The following is an 18,910-nucleotide window of genomic DNA, read 5'->3' as shown; positions in this document are numbered from 1 at the left end:
CCTATGGCAGCCATAGGAAGTGTCACGGGACAGCTAAGATCCTCACTCTTCAATAAACAGAGACAAGAAGAACGACACCTTGTCAGACAGGCCACTTCCTGCATGAAATCTTCTCAGGTTTTTGCCTGCCATATGAGTTCTGTTATACTCACAGACACCATTCAAACAGTTTTAGAAACTTTAGGGTGTTTTCTATCCAAAGCCAATAATTATATGCATATTCTAGTTACTGGGCAGGAGTAGTAACCAGATTAAATCGGGTACGTTTTTTATCCAGCCGTGAAAATACTAGCCCCTAGCCATAACAGGTTAAAATAAATTTTTATGCAATTTATCTCGTAAAAAAGCGATAATATTCCGACCGGGAATCTCCTTTTCGGCAAACAGAGGAAAAATCACAAAGACGGGGGCGGCCAGGGCACGCGCCTAAGCCCACAGTCCCTTGATCGGCCACTTGAGAAAGGCGATAATGTGTTTCAGCCTGGGGCTGGGATGACGACATTCAGGTTTTTCCCGGGCTCTGAGCGCCCATGGAAGACGTAGGAAGTGTCACGTTAGAGCAGAGATCCTTTGTAAAAGATAGAGATGGCAAAGAAGTTCAAGAAATGGTCAGACAGGCCACTTCCTGTAAAGGAATCTCTCAGGTTTTGACCTGCCATTTGAGTTCTGTTATACTCACAGACACCATTCAAACAGTTTTAGAAACTTTGGAGTGTTTTCTATCCAAAGCCAATAATTATATGCATATTCTAGTTACTGGGCAGGAGTAGTAACCAGATTAAATCGGGTACGTTTTTTATCCAGCCGTGAAAATACTGCCCCCTAGCCATAACAGGTTAAAGACAAGACTCTCCTTTATCCAACCACACTGTCCGATTTCAAAAAGGCTTTACAGCGAAAGCAAAACATTAGATTATGTCAGCAGAGTACCAAGCCAGAAATAATCAGACACCCATTTTTCAAGCTAGCATATAATGTCACAAAAACCCAGAAGACAGCTAAATGCAGCACTAACCTTTGATGATCTTCATCAGATGACACACCTAGGACATTATGTTATACAATACATGCATGTTTTGTTCAATGAAGTTCATATTTATATAAAAAAACAGCTTTTTACATTAGCATGTGACGTTCAGAACTAGCATACCCCCTGCAAACTTCCGGGGAATTTGCTAACAATTTACTAAATTACTCACAATAAACGTTCACAAAAAGCATAACAATTATTTTAAGAATTATAGATACAGAACTCCTCTATGCACTCGATATGTCCGATTTTAAAATAGCTTTTTGGTGAAAGCACATTTTGCAATATTCTAAGTACATAGCCCAGGCATCACGGGCTAGCTATTTAGACACCCGGCAAGTTTAGCACTCACCAATATCAGATTTACTATTATAAAAGTTTGATTACCTTTTGTTGTCTTCGTCAGAATGCACTCCCAGGACTGCTACTTCAATAACAAATGTTGGTTTGGTCCAAAATAATCCATCGTTATATCCGAATAGCGGCGTTTTGTTCGTGCGTCCCAGACACTATCCGAAATGGTAAATCAGGGTCGTGCGCATGGCGCAATTCGTGACAAAAAAAATCTAAATATTCCATTACCGTACTTCGAAGCATGTCAACCGCTGTTTAAAATCCATTTTTATGCCATTTTTCTCGTAAAAAAGCGATAATATTCCGACCGGGAATGTCCATTTAGCTAAACAGAGGAAAGAAAACAAAGCTTTCGGTCGACGCGGGCACGAGCCTGAGTCTCACAGTACTGTAACCAGCCACTACCCAAACGTGCTACTTTGTTTCAGCCAGAGCCTGCAAAGCCACGATTCAGTATTTTGCCGCCTTCTGAGAGCCTATGGCAGCCGTAGGAAGTGTCACGGGACAGCTAAGATCCTCACTCTTCAATAAACAGAGACAAGAAGAACGACACCTTGTCAGACAGGCCACTTCCTGCATGAAATCTTCTCAGGTTTTTGCCTGCCATATGAGTACTGTTATACTCACAGACACCATTCAAACAGTTTTAAAAACTTTAGGGTGTTTTCTATCCAAAGCCAATAATTATATGCATATTCTAGTTACTGGGCAGGAGTAGTAACCAGATTAAATCGGGTACGTTTTTTATCCAGCCGTGAAAATACTGCCCCCTAGCCATAACAGGTTAAAATAAATTTTTATGCAATTTATCTCGTAAAAAAGCGATAATATTCCGACCGGGAATCTCCTTTTCGGCAAACAGAGGAAAAATCACAAAGACGGGGGCGGCCAGGGCACGCGCCTAAGCCCACAGTCCCTTGATCGGCCACTTGAGAAAGGCGATAATGTGTTTCAGCCTGGGGCTGGGATGACGACATTCAGGTTTTTCCCGGGCTCTGAGCGCCCATGGAAGACGTAGGAAGTGTCACGTTAGAGCAGAGATCCTTTGTAAAAGATAGAGATGGCAAAGAAGTTCAAGAAATGGTCAGACGGGCCACTTCCTGTAAAGGAATCTCTCAGGTTTTGACCTGCCATTTGAGTTCTGTTATACTCACAGACACCATTCAAACAGTTTTAGAAACTTTGGAGTGTTTTCTATCCAAAGCCAATAATTATATGCATATTCTAGTTACTGGGCAGGAGTAGTAACCAGATTAAATCGGGTACGTTTTTTATCCAGCCGTGAAAAACTGCCCCCTAGCCATAACAGGTTAACCGATTGCTGCCTGCCCGCCTAGCATCACTATTCTGGATGGTTCTGACTTAGAATATGTGGACAACTACAAATACCTAGGTGTCTGGTTAGACTATAAACTCTCCTTCCAGACCTCATATTAAGCATCTCCAATCCAAAATTAAATCTAGAATCGGCTTCCTATTTCGCAACAAAGCATCCTTCACTCACGCTGCCAAACATACCCTCGTAAAACTGACTGTCCTACCGATCCTCGACTTCGGCGATGTCATTTACAAAATAGCCTCCAACACTCTACTCAGCAAAGTGGATGCAGTCTATCACGTTTTGTCACCACATCCCAATATACCACCGACCACTGCGACCTGTATGCTCTCGTTGGCTAGCCCTCACTACATATTCGTCGCCAGACTCACTGGCTCCAGGTCATCTATAAGTCTTTTCTAGGTAAAGCTCCACCTTATCTCAGCTCACTGGCCGCCTTTCCTTCCAGTTCTCTGCTGCCAATGACTGGAACTAATTGCAAAAATCGCTGAAGTTGGAGACTTATATCTCCCTCAATAACTTTAAGCATCAGTTATCTGAGCAGCTTACCGATCGCTGCAGCTGTACACAGCCCATCTGTAAATAGCCCTTCCAATCAACCTACCTCATCCCCATATTGTTTTTATTTACTTTTTTGCGTTCGGTCACATTTGAGAGTGTGGCAGATGTATAGCATTTAGCAAAAAAACATGATTATTTGTCCCTCTGAAATGAAATCATTAAGTGATAGACTTTAAACAAATACATGTCTGTTATTGAACAACCCCATGCCATGATTAGATAGTGAAAAAACACACCAATCTCTTTCATAATTTCTTTAAACAATAAAAGCTAATTTACCAACATTTCTGAAAAGTGAAATATAGCATTTTAGAATGAAACTCTTCTTATGTTTCCCCATCTGAGCTCAGACTAGATGAGAGATGTAATGTTTGTCTCTGTTGTGTTGAAGCCCAATCAAGCAGGAGAGACCAGCCTCCCCTGTATCCAGCTGGGAGAGTGACCGGTCTATGAGTCCTCCTCCAAAGTTTAGAAAGGGAGACTTTTCTACTGAACAAAGGTAAGAAGAACTCATGGGTCATGGTCAGTGAGTAAAACAACACTGTCTCTAGTCATTTCTCCTCTCCCATTTTGTGTGTGTGTGTGTGTGTGTGTGTGTGTGTGTGCGTGCGTGCATGAATCTTTGTGTGCGTCTTTGTGTGTGTGTGTGTGCACTCCCTGGATGAGGAGATGTAATCTCTATCCTGGTCACTTTTACCCCTACCTACATGTACATATTACCTCAATTATAGCCTCATTATTACCTCAACTACCTGGTACACCTGCACATTGACTCAGTACAGGTACTCCTTATAGCCTCATTATTACCTCAACTACCTGGTACCCCTGCACATTGACTCAGTACTGGTACTCCTTATAGTCTCATTATTACCTCAACTACCTGGTACCCCTGCACATTGACTCAGTACAGGTACTCCTTATAGCCTCATTATTACCTCAATTACCTGGTACCCCTGCATATTGACTCAGTACTGGTACTCCTTATAGTCTCATTATTACCTCAACTACCTGGTACCCTGCACATTGACTCAGTACTGGTACTCCTTATAGTCTCATTATTACCTAAACTACCTGGTACCCCTGCACATTGACTCAGTACTGGTACTCCTTATAGCATCATTATTACCTCAACTACCTGGTACCCCTGCATATTGACTCAGTACTGGTACTCCTTATAGTCTCATTATTACCTCAACTACCTGGTACCCCTGCACATTGACTCAGTACTGGTACTCCTTATAGTCTCATTATTACCTCAACTACCTGGTACCCCTGCACATTGACTCAGTACTGGTAATCCTTATAGTCTCATTATTACCTCAACTACCTGGTACCCCTGCACATTGACTCAGTACTGGTACTCCTTATAGTCTCATTATTACCTCAACTACCTGGTACCCCTGCACATTGACTCAGTACTGGTACTCCTTATAGTCTCATTATTACCTCAACTACCTGGTACCCCTGCACATTGACTCAGTACTGGTACTCCTTATAGTCTCATTATTACCTCAACTACCTGGTACCCCTGCACATTGACTCAGTACTGGTACTCCTTATAGTCTCATTATTACCTCAACTACCTGGTACCCCTGCACATTGACTCAGTACTGGTACTCCTTATAGCTTCATTATTACCTCAACTACCTGGTACCCCTGCACATTGACTCAGTACTGGTACTCCTTATAGTCTCATTATTACCTCAACTACCTGGTACCCCTGCACATTGACTCAGTACTGGTACTCCTTATAGTCTCATTATTACCTCAACTACCTGGTACCCCTGCACATTGACTCAGTACTGGTAATCCTTATAGTCTCATTATTACCTCAACTACCTGGTACCCCTGCACATTGACTCAGTACTGGTACTCCTTATAGTCTCATTATTACCTCAACTACCTGGTACCCCTGCACATTGACTCAGTACTGGTACTCCTTATAGTCTCATTATTACCTCAACTACCTGGTACCCCTGCACATTGACTCAGTACTGGTACTCCTTATAGTCTCGTTATCGTTATTTTATTGTTATTATTATTATTTATTTTTTATCAAATACAATTTGATTTGATTTGAATCTCATTGGCAGAAACACGTCATTGGGTCTACCTTTCGTCTCGTGCTGAACAGATCATGTTCGGATGTTGAAGCCCGGTGGCTGGAAAAACTCCCTAGAAAGGCAGGAACATAGGAAGAAACCTAGAGAGGAACCAGGCTATGAGGAGTGGCCAGTCCTCTTCTGGCTGTACTGGGTAGAGAGGAACCAGGCTATGAGGGGTGGCCAGTCCTCTACTGGCTGTGCTGGGTAGAGAGGAACCAGGCTATGAGAGGTGGCCAGTCCTCTTCTGGCTGTGCTGGGTAGAGAGGAACCAGGCTCTGAGGAGTGGCCAGTCCTCTTCTGGCTGTGCTGGGTAGAGAGGAACCAGGCTCTGAGGGGTGGCCAGTCCTCTTCTGGCTGTGCTGGGTAGAGAGGAACCAGGCTCTGAGGGGTGGCCAGTCCTCTTCTGGCTGTGCCGGGTGGAGATTATAAGAGTACATGGCCATTAAGGCCAGATCGTTCTTCAAGATGTTCAAATGTTCCTAGATGACCAGCAGGGTGAAATAATAATCACAGTGGTTATAGAGGTTGCAACAGGTCAGCACCTCAGGAGTAAATGTGAGGTTGCTTTTCATAGTTGAGCATTCAGAGGTTGAGGGAGGGAGAAAGAGGGATGGATTGGGAGGGAGGGAGAGAGAGGGAGGGAGGGAGGGAGGGAGGGAGGGAGGGAGGGAGGGAGGGAGGGAGGGAGGGAGGGAGGGGGTTGAAACTACAGTTTCGGGACAAGGTATCACGTCTGGTGAACAGGTCAGAGTTCATATCCTCAGTCAGACCAGTAGAAACTGGATCAGCAGCACAACAAGGTATCACGTCTGGTGGACAGGTCAGAGTTCATATCCTCAGTCAGACCAGTAGAAACTGGATCAGCAGCACAACAAGGTATCATGTTTGGTGGACAGGTCATAGTTCATATCCTTTTATGAAGATTTTTTTACGTTTATTCCCAAAATAAATATTAAGATGAATGCACTTACTGTAAATCTCTCTGGATAAGAGCATCTGCTAAATCAGGGGTTCTCAATCCGGGGTCTGTGGAGGTACTGCAGGGGCTCCACGGCACCCTGACTGTACTCGTTGCAATGTAACACATTTGATAGAATTTTCACATGACACGACCACTTTGTCTACTCTTAATTATTGCCTAATATAATGGAATGCATAGTTTTTTAACCAATTCTGATCGTTGTTACAATCAGAATTTTGACAATATTATCGTTATATCAACACACTCTTCACACCCGTTTAACAACTCTAAATAGCTTTGGCATAGTAGGCATCAAGTCCCTTGCCAATAATGTTGCCTACAACGTTGAATACAATGTTCATTTTCATCGAACACATATTACGCCCGAGATGTCTTCAATTTGCCCAATTTATGCCCAATTTAGGATTATTTTTTAACAAAGTGATGTTGCGCTCCAAAGGGATATCTTGAAATAACATGATGTAGATAATGAAATAATCAAAAGAAAAACGTGTTAATTTTACACTCTTAGAAAAGAAGGTTCCTTATAGAACCAAAAAGGCTTCTATCACTTCCTTAATATATGGAACCACTAAAAGTTATATATATATTTGGGATCAGTGAAGAAGAACCTCTAGAGTTCTGATCAACGAAAGGTGAATGTTTTGAGGATGTGAACCCAGCAGCCCTCCAGTGGTCAGATCAATTCCTCCCGTTTTTACTAGCACCCGGCCCGGGATTCAAACCAGCCACCTTTCAGCCACAGGTCCAACTCCTGCCACAGCTCCAACTCCTTAGCCACTGGGCGAAAACCTGAGTTAATCTTCAGAAATAAGCATGAGTTAATCTGCCAAAATGAAGACAAAATGCTATGCAGACATACATGGTATCACTTGTTATACATAAATATTATACATAAATCATTGCCAAAAGCACAAGACATATATTATTAATGGATTGATTATATAGAAATATAAAACATTATTTTAACTACTCCAGCGCAATTACATGTGGCGCAGGAACCACTGACTCACTGCATTATTCTATTGTATTATCAAGACACCTGCTGTTAACTCTTAACTACTTAGGACAGCTCACGATGTGTCCTAAATATCTGCTGACTAGGTGGGACTAGAGACTTCATGCATAGCTTAAATTTATACCCATAAGTGTAAAATGTCTTTATTCTCAGCACTTATGCGACCTATTTTCTACTCTGAGACGCTTTGTGGACATGGGCCCAGATCTCAAAATATTGTTAGAATAAATGTTTGTTTAACATAAAGAAAAATGAATATCACTAATGTAAACCACTGTAAAGACTGGGTTAGTTGATTGTGTTGCACTGCTCATGTCCGCGTTCTGGAACTGTCCCCGACCCCGTACAGAACTGTCCGCGTCCCCGTACGGTGTGGCACCAAGCATATTGTCCCGGTTACGCGCAGAGTTGGCTGAGGTGATCTTGGGGAATAACGATGGAGTTCATTACGGTGTTGAGACGCTGAAGTTTACTGTTCAATTTGCTTTTTGCTTTACGGTCAGGGACAGTATGAGTGTAGCCAGATCCTTTTCACTCTCTATCCTTGTTTCATTTTGTGGTTCACCGGATTCGTCATCATCATCGAGACAAACGACAGACGAACGTCCTGCTAGGTAGCCAAGCTAGTCGGTACAGCTAGGTAAGCTAGCTAGCTAGCTACTCTACCAGCAGCATCCTAGTTGTCCTAGCTAGTCGGTACAGCTAGGTAAGCTAGCTAGCTTCTCTACCAGCAGCATCCTAGTTATCCTAGCTAGTCGGTACAGCTAGGTAAGCTAGCTAGCTACTCTACCAGCAGCATCCTAGTTATCCTAGCTATTCGGTACAGCTGGGTAAGCTAGCTAGCTACTCTACCAGCAGCATCCTAGTTATCCTAGCTAGTTGGTACAGCTAGGTAAGCTAGCTAGCTACTCTACCAGCAGCATCCTAGTTATCCTAGCTAGTCGGTACAGCTAGGTAAGCTAGCTAGCTACTCTACCAGCAGCATCCTAGTTATCCTAGCTAGTCGGTACAGCTAGGTAAGCTAGCTAGCTACTCTACCAGCAGCATCCTAGTTATCCTATCCTCCCTCAGAACCGGACGGATGCTGGCTACCTCTGTCCAGTTCTCTTCTCTTCACTAGATGGATGGTAACTTTAGTGTTTAACCCCTCTGTGTCCAAGGACTAATCTTTTGAATATTATTTTCGGGGCACCTCAAGTAGGCTGGACACATTCCATTTTTTTTTTAATTCTCAGCTGCCTCACCAACGTCTGAATGTGCATTAATATCTTTTAATTGCTAAATATTTCCAATAGATGGCAGCATAAGACCACGAAGCATCAGTTATAGGCTACAAGCAGCAATATGATTGACATAAAATAGCATGCAACCACAGACTATATGTCCCATGATTTTCTAAAATGGTCACTCATTAACATGACTTTAGTTAGCTATATATCTCGTTTTAGGGCTGTGTTGCTTTTGGGAGAGCAAAATAGTAGTGACTATAGCAGGTATGTAACCCTGGGTAAATAATCGCTAGTCAGAACATCAACCTCAGTATATATGCATTATAAAAAGTCATCTTCATATCTGATATGGGGAGTAAACAACGTCGGAATAGAAAAGACAAGAGTGCGTCTTCCTGCCCACCAAAAAATTACATAATTCAACCCCTTAGTAAATTTACCTCAACATGCCCCTGGAGAAGGCAGAGTGAAGACACCAGCTTTTTACTGGGGCTGAGTTGACTACTAGAGAGAGAAGGCAGAGTGATGACACCAGGTTTTTACTGGGACTGAGTTGACTACTAGAGAGAGAAGGTAGAGTGAAGACACCAGCTTTTTACCGGGGCTGAGTTGACTACTAGAGAGAGAAGACAGAGCGACGACACCAGCTTTTTAGCGGGGCTGAGTTGACTACTAGAGAGAGAAGGTAGAGTGAAGACACCAGCTTTTTACCGGGGCTGAGTTGACTACTAGAGAGAGAAGGCAGAGCGACGACACCAGCTTTTTACCGGGGCTGAGTTGACTACTAGAGAGAGAAGGCAGAGTGAAGACACCAGCTTTTTACCGGGGCTGAGTTGACTACTAGAGAGAGAAGGCAGAGTGAAGACACCAGCTTTTTACTGGGGCTGAGTTGACTACTAGAGAGAGAAGACAGAGTGGCTCGATGCTGGTTGATGAATTTGACAATGAATGTACCAGGAAAATACGTTTTTCTCAACCAGAGGTGTCTGAATTAATGTTCAGGCTTATTGATAATCGTTATAGTAATGAAGTATAATTTCAAACATGAGCATAAAAACAGGTAATAATAAACATGAATCATCATTATATTACTTCACAGTAATCTGTTAAATGCTTTTTCAGTCCTTCCTCTTGCATTAGCAGTGTGTAAAGGGACAGAAAGAAGCTCACACAGGAGTTTTCCTGTGAGGGGGAGTGGTGGTGCATCCAGGGAGAAAACTAAACTAATATTCTGAAATATCATTTGTGGTCTTATGCTGCCATCTATTGGAATTATGTAGCAACTGCAGTAGTACTGAATAATGTGTAATTCTTTACTAAAGTAGTAATTACTCAGAATCGCAAAATATAACATTTTCTAGTTCCTTTTACCACTTATAATAAAATAAAATGTTTATAGCATAACAAAATTAAACTGACATAAAACAAAAACACCATACATTTAGTTAATTATATATATAACAACTATTTATTTAGATGGGTGACATTATCTGCCAAAGTAACAGCCCTGTAGACAAAGAAGAGCTCTCCAGTAGGTACCAAAACATTCAAAGGACATTCTCTCAAAAGTGATGTTACAAGTTTATCAACTTTCAAAGCAGAATTACTTTCCCATTGTTCCTCAAATGTAGTGTATGATATACCATTTTCTAGCTCTGAGTCTCTACTTTTATCCAACATAAAAACACAATTAATATTTGTCTCTCTGAAATGAAATCATTAAGTGATAGATTTTAAACAAATACATGTCTGTCATTGATCAACCCCATGTCATGATTAGATAGTGAAAAACACACCAATCTCATTAATAATTTCTTTAAACAATAAAAGCTAATTTACCAACATTTCTGAAAATGGATATGTAGCGTTTTGGAATTAAACTCTTCTTATGTTTCCCATCTGAGATCAGAGTAGATGAGAGATGTAATGTTTGTCTCTGTTGTGTTGAAGACCAATAAAGCAGGAGAGACCAGCCTCCCCTGTTCCCAGCTGTGTGTCCATGAAGAGTGACCGGTCTATGAAGCTACCTATACAGTTTAGAGAGGGAGACTTTTCTACTGAACAAAGGTAAGAAGAACTCATGGGTCATGGTCAGTGAGTTAAACAACACTGTCTCTAGTCATTTCTCCTCTCACATTTTCACATTTATTTTGTTGTTTTCATAATCCATAGACTAATCCTTTAGTCCATTTTCATAGTCCTAAAACAATATTAAACAAACACAACATTCCCTCCGTGTGTGTGTGTGTGTGTGTGTGTGTGTGTGTGTGTGTGTGTGTGTGTGTGTGTGTGTGTGTGTGTGTGTGTGTGTGTGTGTGTGTGTGTGTGTGTGTGTGTACTCCCTGGATGAGGAGATGTAATCTCATGTTTTGTCCACAGAAACCAACAGGAGAGATCAGAGTCAGAGATTCTCAGTGGTCAGTCTTCCCAGAGTCATCAAACAGACCTGGACTCTATATTCAGTGTATGTGGTCCTGTTATGTACATTTGTTTTTGTTTACCTCAAGTAAAGTTGATCTGTCAATTATTCATTAATGTGTTAATGAGAAAGCATTTCTTCTCTTGCTTAACTTATTTACTTGATTTATTTTAGTTGCTTGAAGAGAAAATGATGACGTTTGTGAAGAACGAGCTGAAGATGTTCAAGAAGATTCTTAGTCCAGAACTCACAGAATGCTTTGAGAGTCAGAAGCAGGATGAGGAAGTGGTGGATGCTGAAGATGAGAAGCAGGAGAGCAGTGCCAGAGAGGGGGCTCTGAAGATCACACTGCACGTCCTGAGGAAAATGAACCAGAAGGAGCTTGCTGACACACTGGAGAAATGTAAGATCTGTCTGCCTCATGTTGAATGCTGTTTTATAACATTTAAAAGCTGTAGCTAAAGTACAGCTAAAGTAGCTGTGTAACTCAATGATATTGTCGCAGCCTTAACACAACACCTAGTGGCCTCATCAAGTAGCAGCAGGGATGTGTTGTGGTGATTAATTTAGAGAGAGAGACGAGACGAGAGAGAGAGAGAGAGACAACATTAATAATACCATCAATAACACCAATATTATTATAATCAGTCACACCAGTCTGTAATGCATTATGAAAACATTTACACATTTATACAGACAGTTAAGGGGATAAATGATTATAATTTAAAATGTTATAACAGTCCTACAATACTGTAGGCATTAAAACAGACGTAACATTAATATCCTCTGTGTTATTTCTAGATTCAGATGATCCTGCTGTGATTTGCCAACGTGAACTCAAATCTAATCTAAAGAAGAAGGTTCAATGTGTATTTGAGGGGATCGCTAAACAAGGAAACCCAACACTTCTCAATAAGATCTACACAGAGCTCTACATCACAGAGGGAGGAACAGGAGAGGTCAATAATGAACATGAACTGAGACAGATTGAGACAACAACCAGGAAACAAGCAAGACCAGAGACTGCAATCAAATGTAACGACATCTTCAAACCCTTAACCGGACAAGACAAACGTATCAGAACTGTGCTGACAAAGGGAGTCGCTGGCATTGGAAAAACAGTCTCTGTCCAGAAGTTCATTCTGGACTGGGCTGAAGGAAAAGCAAATCAGGATGTTCAATTTGTATTTTCATTCCCTTTTCGGGAGCTGAATTTGATGAAAGAGGACAAACACACTTTGATTGAACTTGTCAATCACTTCTCAATGGAAACCAAACAATCAGGAATCTCCATCTACAACAAGTACAAAGTTCTGTTCATCTTTGATGGTCTGGATGAGTGCCGACTGCCCCTAGACTTCCAGAAGAACAAGATCTGTTGGGACGTCACAAAGTCAACCTCAGTGGATGTTCTGCTGACAAATCTCATCAAGGGAAATCTGCTTCCCTCTGCTCTCCTCTGGATAACTACCCGACCTGCAGCAGCCAATAAGATCCCTTCAGGGTGTGTTGACCAGGTGACAGAGGTACGAGGGTTCAATGACCCACAGAAGGAGGAGTACTTCAGGAAGAGATTCAGTGATGAGGACCTGGCCAGCAGAATCATCTCACACATAAAGACATCAAGGAGCCTCCACATCATGTGCCACATTCCAGTCTTCTGTTGGATTTCTGCAACAGTCCTCGAACACATGCTGAAACATAATAGAGAAGAGATGCCCAAGACTCTGACTGAGATGTACACACACCTTGTGGTGTTTCATACCAACCAGAAGAATGAAAAGTATCTTGGGAAAGAAGAGACAGATCCACACTTGAATAACGAGAGCATTCTGTCACTGGGAAAACTGGCTTTTCAACAGCTAGTGAAGGGCAATCTGATTTTCTATGAAAAAGACCTGAAAGAGGCTGGCATTGATGTCAATGAAGCCTCAGTGTACTCAGGATTGTGCACACAGCTCTTTAAAGAGGAATGTGTGCTGTACCAGGACAAGGTGTACTGCTTCGTTCATCTGAGCATTCAGGAGTTTCTGGCTGCTGTGTATGTGTTCCTCTCATTCATCAACAACAATGAGAATCTAATGGACAAACCACAATCAATGTTCAGATACTTTTTCTCGCTGTTCAGAGACAAGCCTGAAGTTACTGAAGTTACTGTCTACAAGAGTGCTGTGGATAAAGCCTTACAAAGTGAGACAGGAAACCTGGACCTTTTCCTCCGCTTCCTTCTGGGCCTCTCACTGGAGTCCAATCAGAAGCACTTACGAGGTCTACTGACAAAGACAAGAAGCAGCTCACAGAGCCATGAAGACACAGTGAACTACATCAAGGAGAAGATCAGGGAGAATCCTTCTCCAGAGAGGAGCATCAATCTGTTCCACTGTCTGAATGAACTGAATGACCATTCTCTAGTGGAGGAGATCCAAAGCTACCTGAGATCAGGAAGTCTCTCAGAACCCAACCTGTCACCTGCACAGTCGTCAGCTCTGGTCTTTGTGTTGCTGACTTCAGAAAAGGAGCTGGATGTGTTTGACCTGAAGAAATACTCCAGATCAGAGGAAGGTCTTCTGAGGCTGCTGCCAGTGGTCAAAGTCTCCAGAGCTGCTCTGTGAGTAAATAAAATGACATATAAGAAGTATTCATCAGGAAGAAATATTATGTTTAGAGAAAATATGTATTATAATATGTATATAATATTATATTGAATAACATATTGAATCAGATATTCAATCTAGTATAACAATATGACCATACAATTCTAGGAGACGGAAGATGAATCTATATGTTGTTTGAGAGAATAAACCTAATGCATCTACCGTTGTCCTTCAACACTACTGGTGTTAAATTAACAGTGTGTTTGTGAAGTCATGATGATCTCTTTGCAGGCTGTCAGGCTGTGGAGTCACAGAGGAAGGCTGTGCTTCTCTGGTCTCAGCTCTGGAGTCAAACCACTCACACCTGAGAGAGCTGGACCTGAGTAACAATGACCTGAAGGATTCAGGAGTGAAGCTGCTCTCTGCTGGACTGGAGGATCCACACTGTAAACTGGAGACTCTGAGGTCAGTATTCCTGTAGTTGGTCAACAAGTGATAACTGTTCACCAGATCCGCATGTGTTTACCAGGCACACATAGTCCACACCATATGTGTTTGGACAGTGAAGCTTACAGTTTTACATTTGGTGCTATGCTCCAGCATTTTGGATTTGAGATGTTTCATATTAGGTGACCTTACAGAATGTCACCTTTTATTTGAGGGTATTTTCATACATATCTGTTTTACCAATTAGAAATTAAAGCACTTTCTGTACGTAGTTCTCCCATTTGAAGAAGTCTTAATTATTTGGACAAATTCACTTATATTGTATTAAAGTAGTCATAAGTTTAGTATTTAGTCCCATGTTCCATGCCTGCAGTGATTACATCAAGCTTGTGATTCTACAAACTTGTTGAATTCATTTGCAGTTTGTCTTGGTTGTGTTTTGGATGATGTTTTTCCAAATAGAAACTGATTGGTGAATAATGTCCTGTCATTTTGGAGTCACTTCACTTGTATTGTCAGTAAGAATAGAATATGTTTCTGAACACTTCTACATTCATGTGGATGCTACCATGATTATGAATAATCATGAATGATTCGTGAATAATGATAAATGAGAAATTTACAGAGGCACAAAGATCAGACCCCCTTTGTTATTGGTGTTATTCTGTATACTTCTGGCCCTTCTTTGGACACTGTGTTAACTAACTAACTAACCAGACGAGCTTCAATGCCATACAACTCTCCTTCCGTGGCCTCCAACTGCTCTTAAATACAAGTAAAACTAAATGCATGCTCTTCAACCGATCGCTGCCTGCACCTGCCCGCCTGTCCAGCATCACTACTCTGGACGGTTCTGACTTAGAATATGTGGACAACTACAAATACCTAGGTATCTGGTTAGACTGTAAACTCTCCTTCCAGACTCACTATAAGCATATCCAATCCAAAGTTAAATCTAGAATTGGCTTCCTATTTCGCAACATAGCATCCTTCACTCATGCTGCCAAACATACCCTCGTAAAACTGACCATCCTACCGATCCTCGACTTCGGCGATGTCATTTACAAAATAGCCTCCAAATACCCTACTCAATAAATTGAATGCAGTCTATCACAGTGCCATCCGTTTTGTCACCAAAGCCCCATATACAGTGGGGAAAAAAGTATTTGATCCCCTGCTGATTTTGTACGTTTGCCCACTGACAAAGAAAGGATCAGTCTATAATTTTAATGGTTTATTTGAACAGTGAGAGACAGAATAACAACAAAAACATCCAGAAAAACTCATGTCAGAAATGTTATAAATTGATTTGCATTTTAATGAGGGAAATAAGTATTTGACCCCTCTCAATCAGAAAGATTTCTGGCTCCCAGGTGTGTTTTATACAGGTAACGAGCTGAGATTAGGAGCACACTCTTAAAGGGAGTGGTCCTAACCGCAACTTTGCTTCTGGTACGCAAGCTGTTTTCATTAGTTCCCCGCATCCAGTGCAAGCGGGAGGGATTGTTAATTCCGCTACCGAACTGCCCCTAATCAAAACCAAACAAAACGGCCTAAACCCAGCTGTCAGAAAACACAGAAAATGTCACTTTTTTCAATGTGTCAATCACTCTCGAGTCATCTGGGACCCGCGGGCTAAGCCCAAGGGACTACTAGGAGGGCACTGGAACATTCGTAGTGTCATTCCAAAAAGTGATCAAATTCAACATCTACTCACAGACTCCAACCTTGACTTCCTCTGCCTCTCAGAGACATGGCTCCATACAAACTCTCCATGTGCTGCTTTGATTGTGCCTGGCTACAATGTTTTCAGGAGAGACAGGATTGAAGGAAGAGGAGGGGGTCTGATGATTTACATTAAAGAACATATCCGATGTAAACAAATTGAGTGGTCATGTGATAATGAACTAGAATGTATTGGCCTGAACGTTACACTGTCTCCCCAAATGTCCTTTACCCTTATTGGAATGTATAGACCACCTTCCACCAAAAGTGTGTTTTTTGATCAGTTTAATAACATGCTTAGGGAATGTGATTTTGGGAAGGAGGTCATCTTAATGGGAGATTTTAATATTAATTATGAAGACAAGTCTTGTAGGAAAACCCTCAAACGGATCACTAATACCTTTGACCTTACACAGCTCGTTAAAGGGCCAACCAGGGTGACTTGTTGCTCTAAAACACAGATTGATTTGGTGTTCAGTAATAAACCAGTGACTAAATCATTCAATATAGTTACTGGGCTATCTGATCATAATTTGACACTTATAGCCAGAAAGTTGTCTAAGAGCAGGTTTAAGCTCTCTACTGTTAGAAAGCCGGATCAACTAAGAATACCTAAGAGCGAATTAAACTATTTTGAAAAAGCAATTAATGGAATTAACTGGAATGATCTCTTGTCCTATACAGACGTGGAAGCTGATAGTGAGGTTTTTCTATCCACAATCCAGGCTACAATAAATGGTTTCCTAAAGAAAATCAAATCCAAACCTGGCCAAAAGAGCACTCTTCCTTGGCTAAATGGAGAAATTTGGAAATTGATGAAAGAACGAGATTATGCTCTAAAAACAGCCCTAAAATCCAAATTAGAGCATGACAGACGTAGGTTTACCATGTTGAGAAATAAGGTGATGAAAGAAATCAGACAGGCCAAGGCAAACTTTTTTATTAACATAATTGGTGAAGCAAAGGGAAATTCTAAATTGATCTGGGAGAATCTAAAAAAGTTAACAGGGAAAGACTATAGTAACACTGCAAAAAGACTAGAAATCATGGTGAATAACAATCTAACACAGGATGCAGTCGAAATAGCAATAGCCTTCAATTCCTACTTTATTGACTCTGTCAGGGTACTGACACAGAACCCCTCCACTGGTTTATTGGGCTCAGTGCTAGTGAATGACGCTCAACCTGTCTTCATCATAAGGGAGGTTTCTGAGTCAAAGGTGAACAAGGTGATTAGCTCACTAAAGAACTCTAAATCCAAAGATGTGTTTGGGCTGGACTCTACCTTTCTTAAAAACTACAAAGAGTCACTCATTGGCCCCATTACTAAGGTCACCAACACATCTATTGGTCTGGGGGTGTTTCCAAGGGTATGGAAGTCAGCCATAATAACGGCCATCTTTAAATCGGGCGACCCTGCTGATGTGAGTAACTACAGGTCCATTAGTACACTACCTGTAGTGTCGAAGGTTGTTGAAAAGTGTGTAGCAGAACAACTGATTTCCCACCTCAACAACAGCCCCTTCACATTACACTCCATGCAGTTTGGCTTCAGAGCGAAACACTCCACAGAAAAGTCCAAGATGGACAAAGGGGGCGTTGTTGGGGCTGTGTTTCTGGACCTAAGGAAGGCTTTCGATACTGTTAACCATGAGATTCTCATCACAAAATTGTCCAAGTTCAACTTTTCCCCCGATGCCTTGAGATGGATGAAATCATACCTTGAAGGCAGAACTCAGTGTGTCAGAGTGAGCAATGAGCTGTCGCCCACTCTTAGTTATGATATGGGCGTGCCCCAAGGGTCAATACTGGGGCCCCTCCTGTTCAGCTTGTACAATAATGATCTGCCTTCCGTCTGCACTGGGTCTGAAGTTCAAATGTATGCAGATGATTCAGTGATATATGTGCATGCAAAGAGCAAACTACAAGCTGCACAAGAACTCACTACTGTAATGGTCCAGGTTACAAAGTGGCTCAGTGACTCGTGTTTGCATCTCAATGTGAAAAAAACTGTTTGCATGTTCTTCACAAAGAGGGCAACAGATGCTACTGAGCCAGATGTCTATGTGTCAGGGGAGAAGCTCCAGGTGGTATCTGATTTTAAGTACCTTGGCATCATACTTGATTCCAACCTCTCTTTTAAAAAGCATGTGAAAAAGGTAATTCAAATAAACAAATTCAACCTAGCTAATTTCCGATTTATACGAAATTGTTTGACCACAGAGGTAGCAAGACTGTACTTCAAATCGATGATACTCCCCCACTTAACATACTGCTTGACTAGTTGGGCCAAAGCTTGCTATACAACATTAAAACCTATTCAGTCTGTCTACAAACAGGCTCTCAAAGTGCTCGATAGGAAGCCCAATAGCCATCATCACTGTTACATCCTCAGAAAGCATGAGCTCCTGAGTTGGGAAAATCTGGTGCAATACACCGACGCATGTCTTGTATTCCAGATCCTAAATGGCCTGGCTCCCCCTCCACTCAGTATTTTTGTTAAACAGAAAACCCAAACATATGGCAGCAGATCCACAAGGTCTGCCATGAGAGGTGACTGTATAGTTCCCTTAAGGAAAAGCACCTTTAGTAAATCTGCTTTCTCTGTGAGAGCGTCCCATGTCTGGAATACACTGCCATCAGACACACATAACTGCACCACATATCACACTTTCACAAATTGCATGAAGACATGGCTAAAGGTCAATCAGATTTGTGAACATAATCACTAGCTGTGTATTACCACTTTCCATGTTGTCTGGTGTCTGGAGCTTGTGAGGTGTGGAAACACTTTGTTGCTTTTATGGATTTTGTCTTGTTGCTTTTTGTTCTATGTTGCTCTGTCTGTATGCTACATCTTGCTTGTTCTATGTTGCTCTGTCTGTATGCTATGTCTTGCTTGTTCTATGTTGCTCTGTCTGTATGCTATGTCTTGCTTGTCCTATGTTACTCTGCATGTGCTCACTGTTCAATGATTGTCTATATTGTAATTGTTTTTAATAACCTGCCCAGGGACTGCGTTTGAAAATTAGCCGGCTGGCTAAAACCGGCACTTTTACTGAAACGTTGATTAATGTGCACTGTCCATGTAAAAATAAAATAAACTC

At 41.6% G+C, this 18,910-nt stretch overlaps 1 protein-coding gene across 1 annotated transcript; it reads left to right on the top strand.

The window, feature by feature from the left end:
* Positions 1 to 11,217: 11,217 nt before the first annotated feature.
* LOC145876325 (NLR family CARD domain-containing protein 3-like) lies at positions 11,218 to 13,649 on the top strand. The gene is made up of 2 exons (XM_082972117.1): positions 11,218 to 11,440; positions 11,839 to 13,649. Exons 1-2 carry the CDS (start codon positions 11,227 to 11,229, stop codon positions 13,647 to 13,649), a joined length of 2,025 nt encoding a protein of 674 aa, XP_082828243.1. The 5' UTR covers positions 11,218 to 11,226.
* The last annotated feature ends 5,261 nt before the right edge of the window (positions 13,650 to 18,910 follow it).

The sequence above is a fragment of the Salmo salar genome, unplaced genomic scaffold (genome assembly GCF_965601325.2).
Source record: "Salmo salar unplaced genomic scaffold, fSalSal1 ptg000578l, whole genome shotgun sequence".
NCBI classification, from domain to species: Eukaryota; Metazoa; Chordata; class Actinopteri; order Salmoniformes; family Salmonidae; genus Salmo; species Salmo salar.
This window is presented reverse-complemented; position numbering and strand designations above follow the sequence as displayed.